Below are 27,439 nucleotides of genomic sequence, written 5' to 3'. Positions count from 1 at the left end.
TTAGATGTCTCTAGTTTTGAGGGAGAGTGTTTGTGTGTATGTGTGTGTGGGGGGGGGGGGGGGGGGGCTGATGAGTATTTCTGTCTGGAAAAAACTGTCTGGAAAAACTCTAATGAATTCATTTAAATTGACTAATTTCCTTATATGAACTGTAACTCAGTAAGTCTTTGAAATTGTTGCATGTTGCCTTTATATATTTTTTCAGTATAACTTGCACTTCATTCACATGACTATTCTATACAGCCATCAAGGTCTTTTCTCTCAGTGGTATTAAAGATTTTTAGAACTAACCCAAGATAGACCACAGCCTGTCGTTTCCAATGGGAGCATATTAATCCTAGTGGGCAGAACAAGCAAAGAGGTGGGCAGAGCCAAGCACGAGCTAGTGAGAGCCTATTGACGTGTTCTAGCATGTATTTTTTATTATATATATATATATTTATTTTCACCTTTATATGACCTGGCCAAGATAAAGGAAAGTAGTGCGACACAAACAACAACACAGAGTTACACATGGAATAAACAAGCGTACAGCTAATAACACAATATAAAAAAAGAAAGTCTATATACAGTGTGGAGAACAAGAGCACCTCCTCCCAGCTGCCCACTGCACTGAGGCTAGGTAACACGGTCACCACTAATAAATCCATGATAATCGAACATTTCAATAAGCATTACTCAACGGCTGGCCATGGCTTCCTCCTGGCTACTCCAACCCCGACCAACAGCTCCACCCCCCCGCAGCTACTCGCCCAAGCCTCCCCAGCTTCTCCTTTACCCAAATCCAGATAGCAGATTTTCTGAAAGAGCTGCAAAACCTGGACCTGTACAAATCATCTGGGCTAGACAATCTGGATCCTCTATTTCTGAAACTATCCGCCGCCATTATCGCAACCCCGATTACCAGCCTGTTCAACCTCTCTTTCAAATCGTCTGAGATCCCCAAGGATTGGAAAGCTGCCGCGGTCATCCCCCTCTTCAAAGGGGGAGACACCCTGGACCCAAACTGTTACAGACCTATATCCATCCTGCCCGGCCTATCTAAGGTCTTCGAAAGCCAAGTCAACAAACAGATCACTGACCATCTCGATTCCCACCGTACCTTCTCCGCTGTGCAATCTGGTTTCTGAGCCGGTCACGGGTGCACCTCAGCCACGCTCAAGGTACTAAACGATATCATAACCACCATCGATAAAAGACAGTACTGTGCAGCCATCTTCATCGACCTGGCCAAGGCTTTCGACTCTGTCAATCACCATATTCTTATCGGCAGACTCAGTAGCCTCGATTTTTCTAATGACTGCCTTGCATGATTCACCAACTACTTTGCAGACAGAGTTCAGTGTGTCAAATCGGAGGGCATGTTGTCCGGTCCTCTGGCAGTCTCTATGGGGGTGTCACAGGGTTCAATTCTCGGGCCGACTCTTTTCTCTGTATATATCAATGATGTTGCTCTTGCTGCGGGCGATTCCCTGATCCACCTCTACGCAGACGACACCATTCTGTGTACTTCTGGCCCTTCCTTGGACACTGTGCTCATTAACCTCCAATCGAGCTTCAATGCCATACAACACTCATTCCGTGGCCTCCAACTGCTCTTAAACGCTAGTACAACCAAATGCATGCTTTTCAACCGTTCGCTGCCTGCACCCGCACGCCCGACTAGCATCACCACCCTGGATGATTCCGACCTAGAATATGTGGACATCTATAAGTACCTAGGTGTCTGGCTAGACTGTAATCTCTCCTTCCAGACTCATATCAAACATCTCCAATCTAAAATCAAATCTAGAGTCGGCTTTCTATTTCGCAACAAAGCCTCCTTCACTCACGCCGCCAAACTTACCCTAGTAAAACTGACTATCCTACCGATCCTCGACTTTGGCGATGTCATCTACAAAATAGCTTCCAACACTCTACTCAGCAAACTGGATGCAGTTTATCACAGTGCCATCCGTTTTGTTACTAAAGCACCTTATACCACCCACCACTGCGACCTGTATGCTCTAGTCGGCTGGCCCTCGCTACATATTCGTCGCCAGACCCACTGGCTCCAGGTCATCTACAAGTCCATGCTAGGTAAAGCTCCGCCTAATCTCAGTTCCCTGGTCACGAGGGCAACACCCACCCGTAGCACGTGCTCCAGCAGGTGTATCTCACTGATCATCCCTAAAGCCACACCTCATTTGGCCGCCTTTCCTTCCAGTTCTCTGCTGCCTGTGACTGGAACGAATTGCAAAAATCATTGACGTTGGATAATTTTATCTCCCTCACCAACTTTAAACATCTGCAATCTGAGCAGCTAACCGATCGCTGCAGCTGTACATAGTCCATCGGTAAATAGCCCACCCAATATACCTACCTCATCCCCATACTGTTTTTATTTGTTTACTTTTCTGCTCTTTTGCACACCAGTATCTCTACCTGCACATGACCATCTGATCATTTATCACTCCAGTGTTAATCTGCTAAATTGTAATTATTCGCCTACCTCCTCATGCCTTTTGCACAAAATGTATATAGACTCTTTTTTTTCTTTTCTTTTTTTTCTACTGTTTTATTGACTTGTTAATTGTTTGCTCCATGTGTAACTCTGTGTTGTCTGTTCACACTGCTATGCTTTATCTTGGCCAGGTCGCAGTTGTAGATGAGAACTTGTTCTCAACTAGCCTACCTGGTTAAATAAAGGTGGGAAAAAAAATCTTCAACTAGCTTACAATTGGCTCATTCATCCCCCTCCTCTCCCCTGTAACTACTCCCCAGGTCATAGCTGTAAATGACAATGTGTTCTCAGTCACTTTACCTGGTAAAATAGAGGTAGAATAATGTTTTTTATATGTTTTCTCTATCATTTTAATCGTCTCCGCATAGGAGATTCGATTGACCGCTCTGACTGTTGCCACCTCAATCTCCTTCATCCTTACAGGGCACTCCATGAACTCCGGATCATGATCCCCACCACAATTGCAACACCTTTGTCCTTCTACACACCGTTCTTCAGCCTAATCTGTCCTTCTGCACACACTTGAAACAAGGCCAAATCCTTTACAATACTTCACTCTGGGTGAATGGAAAAAAAAGAAAGAAAGTATGTCTGTGCTGTTATATTTTAATAAAGAGTGACTGCCTACTCATGTGAAGCTTAGTTATGTAAGGTAGGCTACGTTGTAAGAGCTTTTGTCCCCAAACCACTGCAGTGTTCAGACGCTGGGCACCAACCACACCAGGAATTCTCTTCAGGTATTCAACTTGAACAAATTTCGTCACCCCTGAGATGACTCCTTTGACGGGTGCTCTACCCCGAAGTTCAAAACACAAAACTTTTGTTGTTGAGGCCCACTTCAATCTTCCTCTGTTCTTCAGAAATACAATTATAGTTTTTGCCGATTGCTTACACACTGAAAGTGAATGCTTAATCAAAAGCATCAAAACCTTAACTTTTATAACTATGTCGTAATCAAAGGCACCAAAAGTACAAACACATTTTCTGCTTTGCACTTCGTTTGCAATTCTAAACACACTTCTGCAAAACACTACACACTGTTTCTTACATTGGACACATCGTTCAAGAATGAAATCTCTTGCAATCATTGAGAAAACACTTCTATTCAAAATGCAAAACATACCTGAAATTGGCAACACCCACACACACACACACACACACACACACACACACACACACACACACACACACACACACACACACACACACACACACACACACACACACACACACACACACACACATGAAAACACTTCTACAGTAATTGAACACCAATTAGTCTGAGTCTTACCACTACAAATAGACCTCAGGTAAGATCAGACTGGAAAACAGGTATGTCTTCAACTTTCTACACTAGACTGTACCTATGTAATTGTTGCACATCATTCTGCATCACAGTACAATACAATGTAGTCCTACAATATTAGGTCTATGCTCCTCAGTGAACAAAAAAAATAGGTATAGTGCTATGAAGTACATGTAATACAGTTTGATGTTACTGTGTACAGTATGACAGTACAGTATGTAAAAAATAACCTAACCGATGACATCATATTCTTTCATTTTCTACAGAACTGCCAGACGACCTCCTGAGGGTGGAAGGCAACGTCTGTTCACCATGAACAGGAACTGGCCATTGTCAATCTAGTGTTTGCAAACAACACCATCCGCCTACATCAACTATGAGAGCAAATTATCGCAGATCACACAATATTCAATAATATCAACCATGTCAATATGTCGACAATCTGCCGCATCTTGCGTCAACACCAACTTACGATGGAGCAGCTGTCCAGGGTTCCATTTGAGAGGAACAGTGTTAGAGTCAAAGACCCTCACTATGACTATGTGCAAGTAAGTGTCATTGTACTATACTGTAATACAGTAATGGCAGTAGATTTTGTCCTATTGGCACTGCATAGATACATTCAGACAAAGCAGTGTCTGACCTAGGCAGTGAGGGGGTGTTGTCTGTGGAGGCACCTGCCTTGCCTGTAGCTTGTAGTTTTGACTGAATGTGCCTGACCCAACCCCCCACCCCTACCCCCATCCTTGTGTGAAAATGTAGAAATTGTAGTCCTGTGTTTTGAGTTACACCATATTCTCTGTACAGTGTATGCATTTTCTGTTGCAGAGAGTCCTGGACTTTGATGCAGCTGCACAGCCTCATTAGTTTATTTCATTGATGAAGCTGGATTCAATCTAAAACCAGGCATTGGGGCCGAAACGTTATAGAACAAAGAGCTGTTATGAATGTCCCTGGGGAGCGCGGGGGAAATATCCCCTTGTGTGCCGCCATTAGTCTGCAAGGAGTTCTCCATCACCATGCCACCCTCGGTCCCTACAATACTGCACACATAATCATATTTCTGGATGCACTACATAATGCAGTTGTACAGGACGGACCAGAGCAGCCCAGGTTTGTTGTCATCTGGGATAATGTTAGTTAGTGGTTAGAGCGTTGGACTAGTAACCGGAAGGTTGCAAGTTCTAACCCCCGAGCTGACAAGGTACAAATCTGTCGTTCTACCCCTGAACAGGCAGTTAACCCACTGTTCCTAGGCCGTCATTGAAAATAAGAATTTGTTCTTAACTGACTTGCCTAGTTAAATAAAGGTAAACATAAATCAAAAATTAGAACATTAAAAAGGTATACAAAGTACTAAAGACATCAGTGTGTTGCTGCTTTGAAAGAGTCATTCAAATGGTGCATGTGTGTATCATTTTGTGGCAAAAAATGCCATTTTGAAAGGATTTAGGTTTTGATTGTAGAGTTTCATTTTGACATAGAAGTGAGAGGTTTATCTCCAAGTGTTGTGTCTTATTTGGCTTGTGTGTAGAGTTTTTGACACAATGAGCCAAATTCTGCAACAAGTGTGTAAGCAATCGCGAAAAAACTGTAATCAAATAAGACCACTCTTGGTCACTCTGACAGACTTTTGGTCACTCTGCGCAAACATCACCATTTTCAACACCTCAAACGGATTTCCCACATATGCATCCTTACTCAACAAATGCATCCCAACAAGATTCATACACGTATCCTCCACTCCAATGTTAGACAATTTCCTTTTTATTCCAGTTTTCGATACTACTGTTGTCCATTCAAAACATTCGTCTTCACCAACTCTGTTCAACGTGGTGCTTGATTCGAACTCAGCATCCACTTCCGCAATCTTCTCCCCTCCTTCCGGTTTGCCAATTGGAATTGCTCTTGATCCTCCCATTTCGTAAACCCATTGCTCCCCCCCCCCCCACACACTTCTCTCACACTTCTCTCAAAATGCAGCTTCCTATGACTAACTTGAAGTGCCTCTAAAAAACAATGTTTTGATGTAAGTTTTCCCTGTCGCCACAAGGTGGTAGTGTTGCATAACATTCGTCGTCGTCCAGTTCACAGAATTTTCAAGATGGAATCCAATCGGACCTCGCAAACACAAAAGACAGGTAAAAAGAGTAACGTAAGACCATTATGTGGAACAAATGGCTAGAATGTTCAGTAGATTATTATTATACGTTTTTTTATACTCTTAAGATGTTGCTGGCAGTCAAACACGTTATACGGTCGTATTCTAAGCGTCCTGTAAAGTTCAGAGTTCATTTGCAAGCAGTCATTGACGCTAGACAATGTTTCAAGTTACATTTAGACCTTGCTAGAATTAAAGTTTAATGTTATGTTTTACTTTTGCCCAAGGGGAAATCAAGGAAATATATCCCATTGACCTCCCAGATCTAGATTACAGGGAACTGAGTTCAACCTCTGAAAACATATTGACCTCCCTGGCGTCAAACACCTATGAAGGAGAGCGTTGGTTTCTACCCTCAAATGGCTCAAAGGTATGTTTTTTTAATGACGAGTTTCTGGTTACACTCACTCCAAATAAAACATAATGCTTCTGTAGGCTACAGATGAGCATCTCCCCATAATACTTTTTTAAAAAGATGACAGTCAGAGTGCAGTATAACTGCATTACACTGCAAATACTGCATCCAAAATAACAGTTGACTGCACTTTTTAAACTGCAATCTTTTTTGTAAGGGTCTTACAAAAACATCCAATGTTGGTGACAGATCTGTCACCTGCCAAACTGAACCCCTTCATCAGGTGGAGGTGACACATGACAACGTGGGCAGACTCCAGCTGTTCGGTGATGACGATCCACCTTGCACTCTGCTGACTCTGCACATGCCTGCAGATGGAACTCAAGGTTGATACCCTACAGAGAAAGGTTGCCTTTCAGATCCGCTGTGTTTGGTTGATGTTATATAGGCTACCGTATAATGTTACATAGAATGTTATGTTTTCACAGTGGTGGCCCTGAACCTGCAAGGAAAGTGGTGGTCTTTAAATGATGTTTTGAAGACATCCACCAAATCCAGATCTGGTCTTGTGATGGTACGTTCTTTACATTTGCACTTGTGTCCTCCATGGTAAGAGAGTAAAGGGCATCCCTCTAAATATAGGCCTAGACCATGACTTCCCATTACCTTCATTTTGAGAGGGAGTAGGCACACATAAATTAAATATCCACTAAATTAAATATTTTGTACATGGTTATTACATCTAAAGGGTGTATTATTACATGTAATAACATCCAAAGGCCCCTCCATACCTTTTGATATAATTCGATTTAAATTACAAGTCCCACACATACATCCAATTAGGTTTTAAACCAGTGAATGTGGCTTTTGTCAATGTATTTAGGATAAGGCTTAGATGTGTAGGTCATTCACAGGTGCAGTCTGTTATGGAGAGAGTGATACTTTTCCTGCTTAGTCAAATCATTTTTGGAGTTTTGGAGAGGCCTTCAGGGGAAGAGATTTACTTCTCACCTCACCCAATGAGGGAATTTGGCAAAATTCTATGGCATAATGGGGAGGCAGTTGGATTCTACACCATCAAAAAGAAAGGTAAGGCATTGTGTTAGTTTCTTATTTTCTGCCAGTTGACAAAAATAGTGTCTTACAAAAATATTCTCATCTGCACTCAATTTATATTTAGAACAGGGAGGGCTGCTAGGTCAACACAGTGCATTGCAACAAAATAGTAAGGCTGCACAGGCAGAAAATCAACCCCCCCCCAAAATATAAAAAAAATATGTATGCGCTCGGTTTAGACAATAGGCTCTGTATTTGTATGTGTAAATGTTGAATTTGGGTGAGTCAGAATTAAAGGAGTGTCACATTCAATCATCCCATTCCTGTTTTCAAGTAAATAATTTATAAAAGCTAAACAGTGCAGGGAGGAATTTATTTTCTTTTGGGGGTTGCATATGTTTTTGATCATTTGGTCAAAGCAACATCATGTATTATTGGCTCTTTCAGGAAGTCTGTGTGATGGATTCACTCGTCGAAGCTATCAGCTTTCTGTCCTTGACACTGTGTTTGTGAGGACTCAGTGGAGGAGGAGTGGTCTGGCACTGCAGATCCTGGCAGACTTCTGTAAATCCCTCCCCAACGAGGAAGTGATCGGAATCAGCTGTCCCATATCCCCAAGCATGATTAAAGGTGGGTCAGTCAGTATTAGAAATTCAAAGGTTAATTACGTCCATGCTGGTTGTAACTGTTGTAGTCATCCATGTAAAGATTGCTGAATTTATATAAGGACAAAGTCAGATAATATGAGGTGCTTCCAGTCAATTTGGAGATGGCACACGCTATCACTTGGTTGGACACACAACAATTTATGGTGTGTTATGAAGGACTGTTTACCTAGTCAGAGATCTATGAGCCAGGAGAGGGTGGGGTGGGGTAGGGTAGGGCTTCACACTAGCTGTACTTTATCTTCCAGGATATGATTTACTGAATCATAATGTATGTAGCCTAATCTTTAGACATAGACCAACACTTTTAGATGACACTACATTTGAAATAATGCTAGCCACCTTGTCTTCTTAAAAAATAATTGGGCAACACTTTCAGATAAAATGTAACCGCGATACCCATACTATACTGTATGTCTGGACTCCAAAACGTTAATAAGATAATGAGGTGTTTAAAATGAGATATTTGCAGCAGGAATGTTCAAGAAATGTACCTTTTAAACATTATAACGTCATGTTTATGAGCACAATTTACAGCGAAACAACGGAATGTTACTAAAGTAATTATGCCTTATTGGACAATTCAGGACAACATCAAAGTTGCCCCATTTAAGTCAAGTCTCAATTCCAGTGACCATCCATTGTAGATCTCCAACATCCCCTCCAGTCATTTACTGAAATGTACATGGTATGTCTCCACCTCTCTCTCCAGTGTGCAGCAAGTATCTGCAGATGCACCAGGACCAAAGGGACCGGCTCTATGAGGTGGAAGCTCCTGGGGGCTGGGGCCAGAGACGGAACATATGGCTCAACATACAGCTCAACCGAAGCACAAACAGTGAGGCCTTCCCTAGGTTTGGATCAGGGTGAACCAATGCAAAGGTTGTGTGATAATGAGAGACAGACATATCACTGTAAACATCATAACATGGTCTGTGAATTGTAAGACAAGAAAGCACATTTTGAAAGCACTTCACTTGTAAATAGGGTTCATGTTTGATTATACGATGTCAGGATTTTAGAGCTGTTTCATTTAAATGCTATTTTCATACATTTTAAATGTGAGTACATCTTTGTAAAGTGGGATTGTCTTTGTAGGCTCAAGTGAGGAGCAATGTCCAACAACATTGAACAAGGAGAAACTATAAATAATCATATCATCAGGTGAGGTCATTTTATTTTCTATTTCATTATGGTTACAGAGTAGTAGTTAGGAGGGACTGTTTATGACCTTGTTTTAGCTTTGGTCTCAACCTCAAGTGTCTTTTAGAATCCATCACAACAAATGTAGCAACCACTGGATATTGTAACTAAGACAATTTATAATATGTAGGAGGAAAATAAGCGAACGTATCCATGGGTTAGGGAAATCAATGTGTAATCAAATATATTACATCAGATTTAGCCTTCTCACATTGTCTGAGGAATGTATATTTATAACTGTACTATCTGCCTCTTGCCTGACCCTTCCCTCAAGATGTCTCTTGATTATTGGTTTTCTGATGGTTTGGCTGTGATGCCAAACAGAAGTAAAATAGAGAAGCTACCGGCAGACGAGGCTGAGGGGAGTGCTAATTCCAAACAGGCTGGGACATTAAATTAAACCTCAGACCACAGATGGATCATGGTCCTCAGAAGACTTCAAGTTATGTTTTTTTTATGTCATTTGTAACAGGACATAGAATGGCATTTGTGTCAGTTGTTATTTTGAGCAACTATAAGGTGCTGACTAAGGCTATAAATAATGGATGTTCAAAATGTTTACAATTTTGGGACCTAAACTGCCAATAATGATCTGCTTAATAAAGTGATATCATCACGGTGGTTACATGGGTGTCTGTTGCAATGTGTTTACTGCTTTGTAATCATTCTCTCCTTCCATCTTAGACTATAATTGGGTGTTAAAGTAACTGCCCAGTGAAAATCTCTCTTTTAAAAGTTCATATTCTGTTAACTACTATCCAAATAATGTTGTTGACTCGCCCTATACTCGTATTGGTGGCCAAAGCATAAATTGGAGGAAAACCACTTTAAAACCCCCACCTCAAACTTGGATCTCAAACAGACCATTTAAAAAATGCTTGCTATTTCCTCATAGAAAATTATGTCATCTCCCTGAGGAGGGAGGATGAGCTGGCAAATCAGCGGCCTAAAGGAGAGGGAGCTAGCCAATCAGCGGACTACTTGCATTCATATTTTTAATGACTGGTATACGCCCCCACCCCATTCTGTTGTTGGGGTTCCAACACAGAAAATCTGATTTTTAACATACTTAATACATTTGTTTTTGGAAGAAAAACTATTTCACTCATATTGTATTTATAAGTCATATTTATTAGAAATCTGGAAACACTGGGAAGTTACTTTAAACGTATGGGGTTTGGCAGGGCAACATTAATATACACACAGGTAAACATTTTTAAAAATAGGATACATGAGAAATAAAGAAAAATACACGGGGCACATGCAGAATGCTTAGCAGAACAACTCTATACCTACTGCGTAAGAAAGTATTAGTGGTGAAGAGTCCTGGACCTAGGAGAGGTAGTAGGCTGCTGCCCATCAGATGAGCTATGGGAGGACGGACTCATTGTAAATGGAAAGGTATCAAACATATGGAAACCACGTTTGACTCCGTTCCATTAATTCCATTTTAGCCATTACAATAAGCCCTTCCTCCTATAGCTCATCCAACCAGCCTCCTCTCCTGCCCATTCACATCATCGTAGACTGTTATGGGTCAGCCTATTGGAATCAGAGCCAATGTTCCAATACCAAACAGTATAATTTAATTTCAGTATCAAACATTTATACTCCTGTTTTTTCTGATCTGATTGATGTTTTACTCCGTGCTGTTGGTCGTCAATTCCAGTGGTATGCCATTTCGGGACACACCGACTTTCAAAACGAGCACAACGACACTTTTTCCTCATTTGACGTAGAATCAGGAAGTCACGGGATAGTTTTGCTTCGGTTTTTCGAGTATCAAAACGGTGTGGTTGTTGCTTTCTCTAGAGTAAAACATGAGCCGAATTTATAACAATACGTCCTTGCAGAATAAACCTGTTCATAATGAAAAGATTGAGCACGCGTGGGCCCCCTCCTCATATCAGAGGTATGATGCCGTGATCTAGATCAAAGCTATTACGCTGCCTGCAGAGAATCTGTAATTCTGCATAAAGATAAACTATAATATTGCATAGAGCTACAATATAATACTACTTAAATATGCCTAATGTTTTATTAAATTCAGTAGATGGCTCTGTGAGTGTGTGTGTGTGTGAGAGAGAGAGAGAGAGAGCTAGAGAGCGAATGAAGAACTCGTGCATATAGGCTAAACTACAGTCCTGAAAAATGGTAAACTGGAGCCTACAATCCTTTTCTCCCACAGTGGTCTAGGTGTCATATTAGAGGGAAAGTTGGTTGATGTCTCACGCCATGTTATCACTGACGTCAACAATCAGAAGGTAAACTGACATCATAGAATAACCTCTTCAATAAAATATGATTAGGCTATTTGATTGTTATTAGGCTATTTTATTTATATTTTATTGATATTGTATTTATATTATATCATATCAGTGATGACCACATGAGGAACTAGGCCTACTTGGTTTTCTAGGACTCCTAATTTAAACAATCTAGATTGCCACATGTTGTGCTGTATTGGCAGGACCGTTTCTATGTCCTATACATCAAACCTAGTCGAATCCACCAAAGGAAATTTGATGCTAAAGGAATGGAAATTGAACCAAACTTCAGTGATACCAAAAAGGTCAACACTGGTTATCTCATGTCATCATTCAGTGAGTATTCTTATCCACTTCGTACAATATTGTGAATAGGCCTACAGTCGAAGGTCAGATGATTCACAGACGATACCTTTTGGTAACACCTTACATTTACTCATCAAAGCTTGTTCAAGGACTCTAAAAAATTATGTAAAAACATTCATTTACCACCATACTATATTCTTTGTAAAAACAACTCTAGTGGTGCTATCTGAACTGGTGTGTTTGTTTGTTTCTACTGTGCAGAGGTGGAGGCTAAAGGAGAGACTGATTGCCTCACTGAGGTCCAGCTGGAAAACCTAGTGACCAAGGAGGATCTGGTGAAAGTGACAGGGAAACACTGTCTAAGTGGGACCTATGCTTTCTGGTACCCAGAGGGAGAGATGAGCAAGACTGAACTAGAAACAGGCCAGGACATTCGACTGAAAACCAAAGGCGATGGCCCATTTATTTGTAAGTTTGATGTTCAGCAATCCCTTGAAAATGTGCCTAAACCGAAGTTCCACTCCTAGTTTGATTGTAGCTCTAGACAGGATGAGCATTATGTACTTAGTTTTGGTCTGCTCTTTCAGTTTCCTTGGCCAAAGTCGATGGAGGCACAGTGACCAAATGCAATTTTGCCGGAGACAAAGAAGCAGGAGCATCGTGGACAGACAAAATAATGTCCAACAAGTCCGATGCCAGCAGTGCAACGAAGTCTGAAGGCCATGGCGAGGGAGCAGATGAGGAGGAATGGGTAAGAGGAGTGGGAGATTCCTGAGGCACAATTTTTTTCCCCTTGCTAATTTTTGAAGAACATGTCAAAAATGATCTGCAGTCTAATTAAATTATCTACATACATTATAGCATTTTCTCTGTACTGTATATCTTTTATGACACCATATTTCAATTTTGAAACCCCTATCACTGTGTTTCTATTTTTAGGATGAATGAGATGAATGGAATTGCACAGTAAAACCTCCTTATTCCTGTGATGGTTTGTACTTCATTTTTTATTCAGCACTCCTTTTGTAATATAGAGTTCTCTACAAGTTGACAAATAACCTTGTAATAAAACTAATATGTCAATTTATCTGATGGAGTTGTTCTAATCATGTGTGTCATCCAAAATGTAAACCATCAATTGGATAAGAGTGGTCATGCAAGGGCAGATTTATAACTTTTATTAGTAGAGTAGCCATTGTCTGCTAATCAGATTATTAGTGTGTGCAAATGTATGAAGTTGCCAAATAGATGTAGGCTACAGTAGGTGATTTTAAATAATGCATTCTCAAAAAAAAAGATTCAAAACTGTTTGGGTTACCAGCATGAATGAATACACTACATGTAACAAATAAACTAAATGTCTGAGCCCTTTACTAACAAATAATGCACTTAGATACAATTATGTACATATTTATTGTTGAATATTCCTCACGCCTCCAAACATGATAGCCCAAACATTTACATTGATTTAAAAAAGGAAAATGGCAAGATGCAATATGCAATACTTTGGTACATAATACTTTAACAAATACATAAAGACATATTATTGCGTGTTGTTTGATAGTCTTAACAGAATAATTGTAGTTGTCAATGAACCTGAGAAAGTACTTTCTCTGGATTTGACTTTGTCAGTGTAAACAATATTGGAAAGTCTCAAAAATACATGGTGGATTTGTTACTTGTTGAAATAAAACAGAATTTCCTGTTGAATTAAAAGTGACGTAATTCCTTTCAAACATTGAAATATACATATTTATTTTAGAATAATATTGCATGTTGATTATATGGAACCTGTTTTCATATGTAATTAGAATGAAATAAAATCAGTTTTTCATCCCATCAGCTCAGTTCAGCTGCTCTCACTTGATTCTTTTCTAAACCACTCCAGAACAGTCTGCTTGTTTTCCTTCACCCATTTAATGTTGGCCTGGGTTCTCTCAATGGCTTGCTCTAGGGCCCTGCTCGCAGAACCCAATTCCTCTTCATTATAGTCGCTCTGGAACTGCCTCAGCTGCACAATAACAATCAGGAAAAAGTTAGAATTAGGGCAGAAACCAGTAATTAGAGCGATTACTCAAAATTCAACTCCCACCAGCTGAACCTAGTCTCTCATCCCCAGACATTACAACTGAATCACTACATTCTATTTAGTCATCGAGGCAAAGGAGGAGAGGTTTGTGACTCATATTGTTGTAGGCCTGCCTGTTACCAATAGGGAGAAGCTCACCTCTTGGAGCTCAAAGTCCGTGGAAAATCTCTGCGTCACTCCCTCAATCAGGCGGCCAAATGACATGATCCCTCCTCCGTACCTGAGGAAGAGGGCGGAGGGCAGAGGTGAGATGAGCATGTTTGCTCAGCAAGCAGTTTGATAGAAGCCAATTTAGATAACTGCCTGGCAACTCCAAACAAATGGATGATAAATTGTAGCTGAGGTGATTTCCTCTGATTGCCCAAGGAGACCTTAGTACCAGACATGGTTGATCGGTCTACGCCTTCCTTATTGGTATATTGCTTGAGGTTTATTTAGGTGATTTTTATGAGACACCATACAACAAAAATCTAAGCTGTATAATTGCTAGTAGATCATGGGTCCATTATTTCAGTTGGAAAGGAACTTGGTTCTCTGGCTTGTTTGTCATGACATTAACCCTATGTACAGTACTTAACAGAAACAAACATACTCCAAGCTGATGTAGTTCCAGTGGGCGCGGACAAAATTCCAGGCTATTGCTTGCCCTGCCACATTCCTGGCTATGTAGTTGATGGTAGAAATGGCATCCATTTTTCTTATCTTGTCAGGGTTCAAAGTGTACTCAAGGTATCTGCAAGATAAGAAGGAAATGTCTGTTAAATGGTTGCACAGTAACTAAAGTTAATGTCCCAGAAGAGGGTGGTACAGAGGGAAACAATCTAACCTGTTCAGGAGCCAGATCTTCCTGGTGCATGAGAGGGCAAATCTTAATTTGTCTTTCTCCGATGCTGTGGTGGCATTCTGGAACTTGCCCCAAGCAAATTCCCATTCCTTCTCTCCCCCAGCAGCTATACCTTGGCAGTAGATGGTGGCCTTCAGGTTGGGTTGTATGCTGTGACAGAGGGGATAATTGCAGAGAAACAATATCTGTTCATTAAAGTTAAAAGGATCAATACACTCAATATATCAAGAATAGCATATAACGTTCTGGTATTCTGCTACTGAATCAATATCACGCATATTATAGGTTATAAATGTGTTATGTTTTATGAATGATATTACTACCCCATTCAACTGTGGAATACAGAGCTAAGTGCATCTGGCTATGTTGGTTTGATGAAACTCAATTCCTTACGGACTGCTGGTTTTGTTTGTCATCCAGTTGTCAAAGAGCTTTTTTGCCATTTTTTGGCAGTCTTCAATGTCGTTGCTGCATGCGACTGAGATGGCGTTAATCTGGTTGTACCTGCGAACAAATAATAACATGTTAATAACATACGTACAGAGAGGAAATATCAGATGATTATGGGAGAAGAAAACAATCTCACTGTTCAGAAGGATCCTCGGGGACTGTAGTGAAATTTTTAAAATGTTGATAAAGGCCACCAACTTGCTTTCGCATGTATGCCTGGGAATAGCATAGGAAAAATACTATTACACTCTTATTTGTCACTCAACTGTGTAGTAATACAGTTTCCTATGATAACAGGGTGCTTTAATGTACAGTATCTGTATTTGAGTACTGACCTGCATTGGGCCATAGACCTCGGAGCGATCAAACATGAGAATGAAATAGTCCAGGTTTCTCAGTGCTGATTCCCATGGTATGTACTCTGTGTCATTCCGGAGGTACTTGGTAGTTCTCAGAGCCAGTGTCACATTAATATGTTTGGCCCTAGATAAACATTTAATATATCATTACAGTTGAAGTCGGAAGTTTACATACACTTAGGTTGGAGTCATTAAAACTCATTTTTCAACCACTCCACAAATTTTTTGTTAACAAACTATAGTTTTGGCAAGTCGGTTAGGACATCTACTTTGTGCACGACACAAGTAATTTTCCAAAAATAGTTAACAGACAGATTATTTCACTTATAATTCACTGTATCACAATTCCAGTGGGTCAGAAGTTTACATACACTAAGTTGACCGTGCATTTAAACAGCTTGGAAAATTCCAGAAAATGATGTTATGGCTTTAGAAACTTCTGACAGGCTAATTGACATCATTTGAGTCAATTGGAGGTGCACCTGGGGATGAATTTCAAGGCCTACCTTCAAAGTCATTGCCTCTTTGCTTGACATTATGGAAAAATCAAAAGAAATCATCCCAAAAAATTGTAGACCTCCACAAGTCTGGTTCATCCTTGGGAGAAATTTCCAAATGCCTGAAGGTACCACGTTCATCTGTACAAACAATAGTACGCAAGTATAAACACCATGGGACCACGCAGCCGTCATACCACTCAGGAAGGAGACGCATTCTGTCTCCTAGAGATGAACGTACTTTGGTGAGAAAAGTGCAAATCAATCCCACAACAACACCAAAGGACCTTGTGAAGATGCTGGAGGAACCAGGTACAAAAGTATCTTTATCCACAGTAAATCGAGTCCGATATCGACATAACCTGAAAGGCCGCTCAGCAAGGAAGAAGCCACTGCTCAAAAACCACCATAAAAAAGACAGACTACGGTTTGCAACTGCAAATGGGGACAAAGATAGTACTTTTTGGAGAAAGGTCCTCTGGTCTGATGAAACAAAAGTAGAACTGTTTGGCCATAATGACCATCATTATGTTTGGAGGATAAAGGGGAAGGCTTGCAAGCCGAAGAACACCATCCCAACCGTGAAGCACGCATCATGTTGTGGGGGTGATTTGCTGCAGGAGGGACTGGTGCACTTCACAAAATAGATGGCATCATGAGGAGGGAGGAAAATTATGTGGATATATTGTAGCAACATCTCAAGACATCAGTCAGGAAGTTAAAGCTTGGTCACAAATGGGTCTTCCAAATGGACAATGACCCCAAGCATACTTCCAAAGTTGTGGCAAATGGCTTAAGGACAACAAAGTCAAGGTATTGGAGTGGCCATCACAAAGCCTTGACCTAAATCCCATAGAAAATATGTGGGCAGAACTGAAAAAGTGTGTGCGAGCAAGGAGGCCTACAAATCTGACTCAGTTAAACCAGCTCTGTCAGGAGGAATGGGCCAAAATTCACCCAACTTATTGTAGAAAGCTTGTTGAAGGATAATTGAGTGTATATAAACTTCTGACCCACTGGGAATGTGATGAAAGAAATAAAAGCTGAAATAAATCATTCTCTCTACTATTATTCTGACATTTCACATTCTTAAAATAAAGTGGTGATCCTAACTGACCTAAGACAGGGAATTTTTACTATGATTAAATGTCAGGAATTGTGAAAAGCTTCTGACTTCAACTGTAAGAAGACCTTAGCAGTCAAAAGAGGATATTAATTGCATCATGAAAGCAGGATTTCCATAAGATTTCAAACCATGAAAATGCAATCCCTATAATGTATAAGACATGTGTACCAGAATATACATTTTGAAGGAAAACCATGAACTTATCAGTCTTAGATGAGACTACCTTGCCAGGTTGAATGCATCATCAATAAGCTGTCCCCGGTTGATGAGTGGAATTTCCTGTGAATAAATCAAATGAATTCTAATTATTAAAGTAAACTACACAAGGGAGCTAGCATATTATCTTATTTGACTTATTAAGGGTCATGCTCCATGGTCTGTGACAAGGGGTTTCAAATAGCTGATGCATGCCAGGTGTCCGGCATTCTTCAATGTACTCACAAGAATGTACATACAAAAACCTTGTCCAGCACATTCTCTCCAAATATTTCTTACCATAACAAAATATCACCTAGTCTCCTTAGAAAATGCTACATTGTTTATTCTGTCAAGGACAGTTCATGATTGTACACAAGTGCAGCCTTCTAAGCACCTGCAATAATGTGCTGTTTTGTGTCTGACTAGGACTGTATGAACAATACTGTTCCACACAAATGAGGAAGACTTACATGAATATTAGTTTCCAGCTGAGAGAGCAGTCTATCCCAATTTGCTGGATCGTAGTTGACTCTGAAATATCCCATACAGTTTATGTTGGCAAGCACCCACTTGCCATCATCAGACTTGAACGCTGACTTCCGCTCTGTTGAGCAAATACAGAACATGATCATGATTTGACCATGTTTTTTTCAGAGTTCCCAGTTGTTTTGAAAGCACCATAAATCTAGAGAATGCCAGACTTTGATGACAAAAATTGGCCATGAAGGACTGCCAGACCACCTTCCTGTTCAAGTGAGCATAGTACTACAATGTGAGTACAAAAATGTATTGTATGCTGCGACATAAATTATGTAATATGTCAGGGAGATATGTATACGGTAACTAAAAAAAGCTATACTACGTGTATGCTGTGTAGTAGGATGTTAGTAGCCCATGTGCCTCACCCTAATAATTTGGTCTATTTACCCCTCTTAATTTCACCTACTGTTCTGACTTGGTAGTGCACATGTAGCCTATAACCTGTTTAGAGAAATGCAATCATCGAATATTGTAAGAGCTTTCATTGTCTGCTTATATGCCCCCTTTATTTATCCAACAGTTCTGACTTGGTGTACAGGGAGAGCACTGTAAGAACGGCTCATGTTCTGAATTCTGTCTCTGTACATTTCAAAAGTGCTAAACAAATAGTTATATTAACTACGTCAGTCCTAGCTCGCTCATTAATGTCTTAATCGAAATTACGGATGACCTCTTATCCGCTTCTCATCCCCTTGCGCCATAGTTTGTACAGCTCAATTGTCATTAGAAACCACATTTGTTTAACCAAGTCAGCCATATCAGCTATTTTTTTTAAAGGCAGTAAATGATGCTGAATGAACTGTTTCGCTGCCAGACAAGGCTCTGCTGATAGCCAGGTGTAGCAGTGGTAAGATGTTGGGACTGCTGTTGGGACAGCTTTATGTAGGCCCTAGCAGTCTGTGGGCACCGTTTGTCACCATTATAGTGCAATTAATGTATTGTTTAGGGCTTTTCTGGCATGCATCCAACTTAATTATTTTTTTCCCCCACCAAGATGTACATTCGTGGCCAAATGTTTTGACAATGACACAAATATTAATTTTCACAAAGTCTGCTGCCTCAGTTTGTATAAATGGCAATTTGAATATACTCCAGAATGTTATAAAGAGTGATCAGATGAATTGCAATTAATTGCATCACCAGTACAGAGCTTGTTCAGTAATAGCAGCGGGCAGGTGTGAGTGCATCTGCATGCACAGTGAGGTGAAGACTTTTGGAGGATGGCCTGGTGTCAAGAAGGGCAGCAAAGAAGCCACTTCTCTCCAGGAAAAACATCAGGGACAGACTGATATTCTGCAAAAGGTACAGGGACTGCTGAGGACTGGGGTAAAGTCATTTTCTCTGATGAATCCCCTTTCCGATTGTTTGGGGCATCCGGAAAAAAGCTTGTCCAGAGAAGACAAGGTGAGCGCTACCATCAGTCCTGTGTCATTCCAACAGTAAAGCATCCTGAGAACATTCATGTGTGGGGTTGCTTCTCAGCCAAGGGAGTGGGCTCACTCACAACTTTGCCTAAGAACACAGCCATGAATAAAGAATTGTACCAACACATCCTCCGAGAGCAACTTCTCTCAACCATCCAGGAAAAGTTTGGTGACGAACAATGCCTTTTTCCAGCATGATGGAGCACTTTGCCATAAGGCAAAAGTGATAACTAAGTGGCTCGGGGAACAAAACATTGATATTTTGGGTCCATGGCCAGGAAACTCCCCAGACCTTAATCCTATTGAGAACTTGTGTTCAATCCTCAGGAGGCAGGTGGACAAACAAAAACCCACAAATTCTGACAAACTCCAAGCATTGATTATGCAAGAATGGGCTGCCATCAGTCAGGATGTGGCCCAGAAGTTAATTGGCAGCATGCCAGGGCGGATTGCAGAGGTCTTGAAAAAGAAGGGTCAACACTGCAAGTATTGACTCTTTTCATCAACTTCATGTAATTGTCAATAAAAGCCTTTGACACTTATGAAATGCTTGAAATTATAATTCAGTATTCCATAGCAACGTGTGACAAAAATATCTAAAGACACTGAAGCAACAAACTTTGTGAAAATTTATATTTGTGTCATTCTCAAAACTTTTGGCCACGATTGTACATGCTAAAATCGCTACTGGCCCTTACTAATAGTTATCCCATACTTCCCTACTAGCTGCGCAGGTGACATTTATTGGGATGAATCTTGTCCTGGACGCAGAGCTAAACGATTTCCACTAGATTGGCCAGTGGCAAAGTAAAAATTGTCTTTATATACAAAAAATTTATGAAAACAAAAATTGGATTTTTGGTCTTTATTCAAGATCAGTGTTAGGCATAATGTTATCCGCGTGGTTAGGTTTCAAATCAGATTGTATGACTGTGCCAGCTATTGACTACCCTGCAGACCTTCCTCCAGTACATGAGTCATCCCAACAAATGCCAACCTGTATTAGCGCATCAAAGAAATTCGGTCCGTGTTATAACAGAATCCTTGGGATGTCCCACCAACCAGGTTCCAATAGGCGACAAGATATTAATGTATCATGACAGGAGTGTGGATATTTGAACTCACTGTTCGAGACCGAGTCAAGACCGAGTTAAAAACCAAGACAAGACCGAGACACTCAATATGTGGTCTCGAGACCGGACTCGAGACCCACAACACTGGTATACAGAAGGATATTTTCCATGTTCAGTATCTATAATAATGGAGAATTATTGCACATAACATAGCTCATCCGATCAGATCTCTCAATTACCCTGGGGAAAAGGTTATTCATTAGGTGATACTAAGACATACATAAACAATTGTACATAGTGTACCTAAGTTAATTCAATGTAATATTCCTTACCTTTAGGAACAGCCAGTACTTGTGTAGGTAGTGCTGTGGGAGCTAAACCTTCCTTCATCACTTTGATTGGGACATGCCATGTATAACTAATGAAAGAGATAAATTCATTTAAAAAATCAATGGCATACTATTACGACCTACAGCCATTGATATTTACATATGTGAATAAAATGCTTCAATGTAGGCCTAATTCATTACAATGTAATCCAATTTAAAGGATAATAATATAGTAACGTCTTATTTGAAATATACTGAGAACAGCGTCATAATATTGTCATAACTGAATGTTAAGGCAGTGTCATTTTGCATGTATTAGAAACAGTTATGACAGGTGTTTGGACATATGTTGATTTAAAAAAAAATTAAGATACCATTTTTCAAGTTACGCAACATAAACTAAGCATCTAATTCTACATGGAGGAGATGGTCGTTGGTTCAGGAAACCTCTTCCATTTGTTTTCTCTCTCTGTGGTGTTTCTTGGCCTTACTTGTAGTCAGATGGTTGAATTAGGAGGAAATGTTCTTGAGAAACGTCCCCAGTGGTGGTGTTGATGGTGATGACTGGGTAGCCCATTTGCATTGTCCAAGTTGCCATGAATTCAGCAACTTTAATGTGTCTGCCGTCGTTGTCCACCGCCTAGAAAGTTATTGTCATTAGCATTTTAGACCATGTATTCATACCGCTAAAGTATTCTATACTTTTTACGTGCTTGAAAGCACAGAAATACATATAAATGAGTTTTGTGTTAATAGGCCTGGTAAAACTACTGTATCATCTTTTACCTTCTGTAAATATTCCCACAGGTCCGTGTGTACAACATTACTATACTGGAAAGCCTGAAGGTATTTCTGAAACAATTTGAAACAATATTATTTACACACACTCTTAAGAATTGGATACAAAAATATAATTGATTATTGATCCACAAATGGTTCCCATTAGTTTTGATACATCCATATGCAAAATTGCAAAAACCAAATATACCACATAGATGTTCCACACACTGACAATAAGTCATTCTACACCTTTAATGGACAGAGACATATTCTGACTTACTTTTAGACCATCCATAAACACCTTATCCTTCAGATAATCTGAAAGCATTCTCAGCACAGCTGCCCCCTGAAGAGTGGAAAGATATATTCATATTCATAGAGTACATGAACTCATTGTGTCACTATATAGAACATTCCTGTACAATGTAAAAAAAAAAGAATTGTTGATATTGTCTCTCTTCCCCCATTGGGCTTGGTCGCATCCAGACCTTGCTGTAGGTGATGGAATCAAAAAGCTCAGTGATGTCACTAGGAGTTTGAACATCGTCCTCATTAGAGCTTAGAGGATGGGATGAGGCCAACGAATCCACTTGAAATACAGTCTGGATGTCATTTAGAACAATCAGATCTTTCTGGAAAAACAAAACATTTGAAACCTCTTCAGTGTGACCACAATTTGCAATCTTATGCAATAGATGCAGAACAAATATACTGAGAATGGGAAGTCATATTATTAAATGTTGATGGGGACATACTATGTTCCATTTTGGCTCAATGTGATCCACTCCCATATAGGATATATATGTTGCAAATCCCTCATTCAGCCACAGGTCATTCCACCATTTCATTGTCACCAGGTTTCCAAACCACTGAACAAAAATATATAAGTGGTGTTACAGTAAATGCCACTACATTACAATATCATGTTTTAATGAATTGTAGTTAACTTTACATTATACATCTTTTACTACATTTTGACATACAGTAATTATGAGTTTTCATACCTGATGGGCAAGCTCATGTGCAATAACTGTAGCAATCCACTCTTTGTTTGATGTGGAAGACACCCCTTCCTCATATAGCAGAGCTGTCTCACGATATGTTACCAAGCCCCAATTCTCCATGGCACCTGCACTGAAGTCTGGTAGAGCAATCTGATCTAAAGTAGATATGAAAGAGGTTATTTTATATTGCAATAGTTGTACATAACCGTATGCTGTTTGAATACATTTCAGCTGATGATTTAATTGAATTTCACAAAATGATCAATGTTCTTCTTACAATATTTTAGACAGGTAATTTATGGAGTAAAGAATTCAATTGATTAGATGGATTTGATCAAAATGAATTGTTGAATAGTGCTTATTTTAAATTGTTATGGTGCAATAGTGCACATACCTAGCTTGCTCAAAGGATAAATCATGCCAAATACTTCTTTACTCTCATAGAACGCCAGTATATTTCCAGTGATATCTGCAGCATATTTTGCATGTCCAGCTTTTATGGCCTCCGGTCTAGCATATGTCTTTAACAAACCGAACAGAGAATAAAAAAGTGAGTTTTAGTATCATATCAATATGATATGGTGAGTAAACACATCTCTACCATGAAAATCAACAGTGTAGTCTAAGCTGAATACATATAAATAGTATGATGGTTTGCCTGAAATCTAGCTGGAATTGCCATTCATTTTTCATTTACTACAGTATCAACTTTCTTTGACATGGCCATTGAAATACAAACCTTTTCACATGGTCCTTGTTATACCTATGTTACAAAATACAAGTCATTTTGTTGATATCATATAATACATACCTTAATTTCAACTCTTTCATGTTTAGAAACTATGGAATCAAAATCAGATACTGTGAAAGCTAAGAGGTATGTTGACATTTTCTTAGTCGTTTGAAAGCGAGTGACTTCCCAGTTCTCTCCATCGATATCCACAAGGGTTGTACCTAAAAGTAATGTAAAAAATACGTATTGATTACTGTGAAAGTAAGAAAGAAAATAGCTTTTTTTTTTACACAATCTACAGCAAATAGCTTACTCAATGTAAGCAAAAAGAATAGGAACAGTATATGCATGCATTAGCCTCATAATTTGTGAGCTACAGTAGGTGACACATTTTCATGGGAATATCAATCAGTATTCTAAAACGCACATTTTCCCACCAGTGGCGTTTCCACCAAATGGACTTGTTGCGGATAAAAGATACTCAGTGATGACATAGCACACACAAGCTGTACTTTTCCGCTTTAGTTTTCATGTGCCGAATAAAAATCTAAAGTTCAATGTGTCTCCAACGCATTTAAAAAAAGTCTAACGATAGCGTTATTTATGTCACAAAAACTGTTGTGTTAGATAGCAAATGTGCCTACTCTGGAACGTGCGCTCGAGCCAAAAGCTCGCGGATACGGTGCGGGTAGGCTGTGCTGGTAGGCTAGTCTACATGATGAGATTATTATGGATAAGAGCAAAACGTTTTTATTTGTCAAATGGTAGTCGATCAATATGTTACCAGAATTAGAAAGGAGCATCAATATCACTGTGCACCAATATCACTGTGCACTTTCACCACCCTGTGAAGTTCATAAGTTATTTCATCTGTAGCGTAATAAACTGTGGAGTCGTAGTGGGAGGACCACACAAGGTATCATTGCATGACTCCCAAGTTTACTTCGACATGATGGTTATTATATCAACATTTGCGTATAATAGCTTTCCACCACTATTTCTCGCATAATACATTTTAACGACACAAAAATATCCCATCTTGTCGAACGTATTTAGTTTTGTCAACATTTGTAAAGTTTACAGAAAACTGTGCTGTTTCCATCAGGCCTGTCGTGGGATTTTTTATCTGATAAGTACTTTACTCGCATAAAAAAGGTTGGATGGAAACCTTGTTATAGTTTACAAAGTCATGCATATAAAATTATTAATTTATTGAGAAGTCATAAGTGTATGTCTATATTATTGAATATACAGTATAGCCTACACCTTTTGGCCTTGTATGACAATAGAATGAAATGTGCTTCTCACCTGTGGCTTTCTCATTTGCTAGTGCGTGCGTGCCAAACCTATGGATGATAGTGACTTTAAATTCAGCCTTCATGGCTGGCTCATCGAAACAAGGAAATACTTTCCTGGCATCTGTTGGCTGCATTTGGCTAGTAGCAATGAATCTGTGTGGAAAGTATTTGTTGAAAAATAGGATAAATATTACAACTAGAATTGAACAACAGCAATACAATACAGAAAATAGTTGCTTGTTAGTACATTTTGATTCGATTCGCGTTTCAGTTATTAAAGTATACAAGCTTCCAATGTCTACAGTATGAACTGTCTACAGTATGAACTGTGACACATGACATTTATCGTGATACAGTACTGTAATTGTAAAGCCATGAGGAAGTAACAATTTGTGTCAAATGACTGTCCTGATCTATTCAAGGAATGAGAAGCAAAGCTGTTGCTGAAGTGAACAGAGGAAAAATGTGCAACATTCTCTCAGGGGGTCTTTTTACGGAGCATATACTGTAAATACGAGCCAGGACCAACAACTGCTGGGTGATTTGATATGTCAAGAAATAAGGAAATATATTCCCATTTCTAGGGACATTTTGTATTACCTTAGAAAACATGACACCTTCACACACAATAATATGTGATCGTTACCATGCTGTAAATCAGTGACCTGCTAGTTTACAGACTAGCCATGTTTTTTTGAGAAACGAGAGTACAATAGAATACAAATCATGAGAAACTTTGTGTCCGCTCTCTGTTCAAGCACTGTGATCTGTAAACTAGCAGGTCGCTGATTTACAGCATGGTAATGATCACATATTAATGTGTGTCAAGGTGTAATGACCAAGTGGTTTCAGAACCATTAATACATTGAGGAAGCACTGCATATTAAGAGTAAGCTACTGCCTTACCTAACCTGTCAGGACTTAAGAGACAGAAACAGAATAATCTTTCATACTATAGACTCCTAGATGTAACCATAGAACAGCCTTCGCCAAAAGAGGTCTGGATCTAATGACACAGTGGGTCAAAAGGTCTACATTTTACAGGGTCAGGAGTTAAGTGTGCTTCTCTTATAAATCAGTCGCTGGACAACTATTACCTGTAAATTGCCCATGTGATCATGCCTTTATCATACTGAAAGCTCTATCTAACCAGAGCACTGTTTAGGGTGGCGGTTGGCGATCAATCCAGTTATGTAATATAATTGATGTAAACATATATTAATCAGATTTGTACAAGTCTTACCTTTCGTCAAGGTCGACAACAGTTTCATTCCCGACCAACCTGTAAATGGGTTTTCATATAAGAGTCAAATTTATTTTCCATCTCACAGCATTCTTTTCATATTTGTCTGACAACAAATAATTGATATTTTTCATTTTTCAGCAGTTATCAAAGAAACACTTACGTAGTGTCATCCTCTGTGCTTGGTTCTTTTTTGTATGAACTCATGTAAAAACCAGCCAGATCATCAAGGAGCTCTCCCTCAAATGCAGTAAAGAGACTGTAGTTCCCATCTTCCTCCAAAACACCTTCCAGTCGAATCTCTAAGAAGTTGCTTTCATTATTATACAGTATGGTGTTCTTAACGTTGATGGTCTTTTTATTGTCAAGATCTTTCACTGTTACATCAGTCACATTCTGTTTACTGTGAAGGAAGATAGTTTTGGTTTTCTCCACACATCTAAAATACACAGTGGAGTTTCCAGTGAAGATGAGAGATTGGTTGGTAGCGTTGTTTATAAGGGTGTAGAGGCGAGGCTGAAGGACGAGTTCATATCTCTCTGGAATGAGGTTTCCAGGGAGTCTCAGGTTGGGTGGTGGTCCAGTTGGATACAGAATAGTGGCATTAGGTGTTGGTGGTGGTGTAGGATTCATCTTGATTCTTTCGGTCTCATACACAATCATCATTGTAATTATTCCTCCAATAGATGAGACGGTCATTACCACTGTGGCTATGGCCAGAACCTTTGAGATATATATTCCTATGGCCATGTCCAGTCCTTCTGGAAGAGCCTCCCGCCTCCTGTTGTGTTGGTAAAGCTTGAAACTCAGAACTGAACTTGAAACAGAACTGAGCTGCTTTTAATTGGCTCTGTCTCCATCTGACCTCCCATAAACATGCACACGGCTATGGGCATGTGCTAACCAGTTATTGCTCATAGATTAAGCATTAACTTGCCATTGCAAGCAAAGAGTAATACTGAAGGAGGTCGATGTTCATTTAAATGAAATCAGTCAGATTGTTCTTCCACACATCTGGCATTGGTTCTCCTCTCATACCACCAATCCTGTGTTAGGTGAACCTCAAAAGGGACCGCTTTGTCTCCCAACCATCCCAAGCCTCTCAATAAGTGCTGGGTACAAAAAGTGATACTTTATAACGTGTAAGCTCCTCTCAAAAGAAAAATTGCATTTAAGAGCAAGAAAAAAAGCATGTTGATCCTCACGGTTCTAAGTAATGATAGAACCAGCTGTGTGGGACAGCAGCACGAGCTGCAGCCCTCTAAGTCCTCAAGAGTTCCCTACCAGTCTTCCAAACAACGTCGGAGTGTACTGGTGGATCTGTGTCCCACCAGCACTGGATTACTATGTATTCAGGGAAAATTAGGAGCATGTGTTTGCGCAAGGAGGGTGAGTTATGGGGGAAGGGATTTTAGCATATTATTATTTGGAATACCCCTCCCCTTCACCACAAATTCTTTACCTCAAGAGAAAAAAAATTGAAGAAAACAAAACATTATGGGAAATTAGGTCTGTGACAAATAGAACTACGCTGTAGGAAATCTATTTGCTTGGTAAACCAAGATTCTACAAAAATAGACGCATAGGCCTACTGTAAATAAAGTTTATAGATTGAAGTACCTGTAGATGT

General features: G+C 39.7%; 3 protein-coding genes across 7 annotated transcripts; 2 read left to right on the top strand and 1 right to left on the bottom strand.

Annotated features, from left to right (window-relative positions):
* The first annotated feature begins 5,887 nt into the window (after nt 1-5,887).
* Nucleotides 5,888-9,876, top strand: fam169b (family with sequence similarity 169 member B). 5 transcript variants are annotated; one of them, XM_020455676.2, is made up of 9 exons: nt 5,894-5,950; nt 6,198-6,340; nt 6,609-6,711; nt 6,814-6,899; nt 7,240-7,414; nt 7,829-8,011; nt 8,759-8,884; nt 9,145-9,210; nt 9,524-9,876. In XM_020455676.2, exons 1-8 carry the CDS (start codon nt 5,914-5,916, stop codon nt 9,192-9,194), a joined length of 903 nt encoding a protein of 300 aa, XP_020311265.1. In that variant the 5' UTR covers nt 5,894-5,913; the 3' UTR covers nt 9,195-9,210; nt 9,524-9,876. The 5 variants fall into 5 exon arrangements, 2 of the variants coding, with proteins under 2 accessions (XP_020311265.1, XP_020311263.1); XR_004204898.1 differs by having other exon boundaries at nt 5,896-5,950; nt 6,543-6,711; nt 8,759-8,900; XR_002251741.2 differs by having other exon boundaries at nt 5,896-5,950; nt 6,543-6,711; nt 8,759-8,928.
* An 867-nt stretch (nt 9,877-10,743) lies between these two features.
* On the top strand, nt 10,744-13,661 carry arpin (actin related protein 2/3 complex inhibitor). Its single transcript, XM_020456137.2, has 6 exons — nt 10,744-11,161; nt 11,438-11,513; nt 11,720-11,852; nt 12,084-12,290; nt 12,410-12,573; nt 12,762-13,661. Exons 1-6 carry the CDS (start codon nt 11,070-11,072, stop codon nt 12,768-12,770), a joined length of 681 nt encoding a protein of 226 aa, XP_020311726.1. The 5' UTR covers nt 10,744-11,069; the 3' UTR covers nt 12,771-13,661.
* anpeplb (alanyl (membrane) aminopeptidase-like b) lies at nt 13,185-26,642 on the bottom strand. The gene is made up of 21 exons (XM_020456136.2): nt 25,973-26,642; nt 25,810-25,848; nt 24,577-24,719; nt 23,347-23,489; nt 22,930-23,056; nt 22,536-22,690; nt 22,287-22,400; nt 22,020-22,163; nt 21,812-21,877; nt 21,538-21,603; nt 21,243-21,391; nt 20,755-20,840; nt 17,856-17,989; nt 17,411-17,466; nt 15,541-15,688; nt 15,342-15,421; nt 15,149-15,259; nt 14,738-14,905; nt 14,504-14,644; nt 14,050-14,131; nt 13,185-13,833 (listed from the first exon to the last, which is right to left on the bottom strand). Exons 1-21 carry the CDS (start codon nt 26,557-26,559, stop codon nt 13,672-13,674), a joined length of 2,901 nt encoding a protein of 966 aa, XP_020311725.1. The 5' UTR covers nt 26,560-26,642; the 3' UTR covers nt 13,185-13,671.
* Between the last annotated feature and the right edge of the window lie 797 nt (nt 26,643-27,439).

Source organism: Oncorhynchus kisutch, linkage group LG22, assembly GCF_002021735.2.
Source record: "Oncorhynchus kisutch isolate 150728-3 linkage group LG22, Okis_V2, whole genome shotgun sequence".
NCBI lineage: Eukaryota > Metazoa > Chordata > Actinopteri > Salmoniformes > Salmonidae > Oncorhynchus > Oncorhynchus kisutch.
The sequence above is the reverse complement of the archived record's forward strand: the minus strand, read 5'-3'. Positions and strand labels throughout refer to the sequence as shown.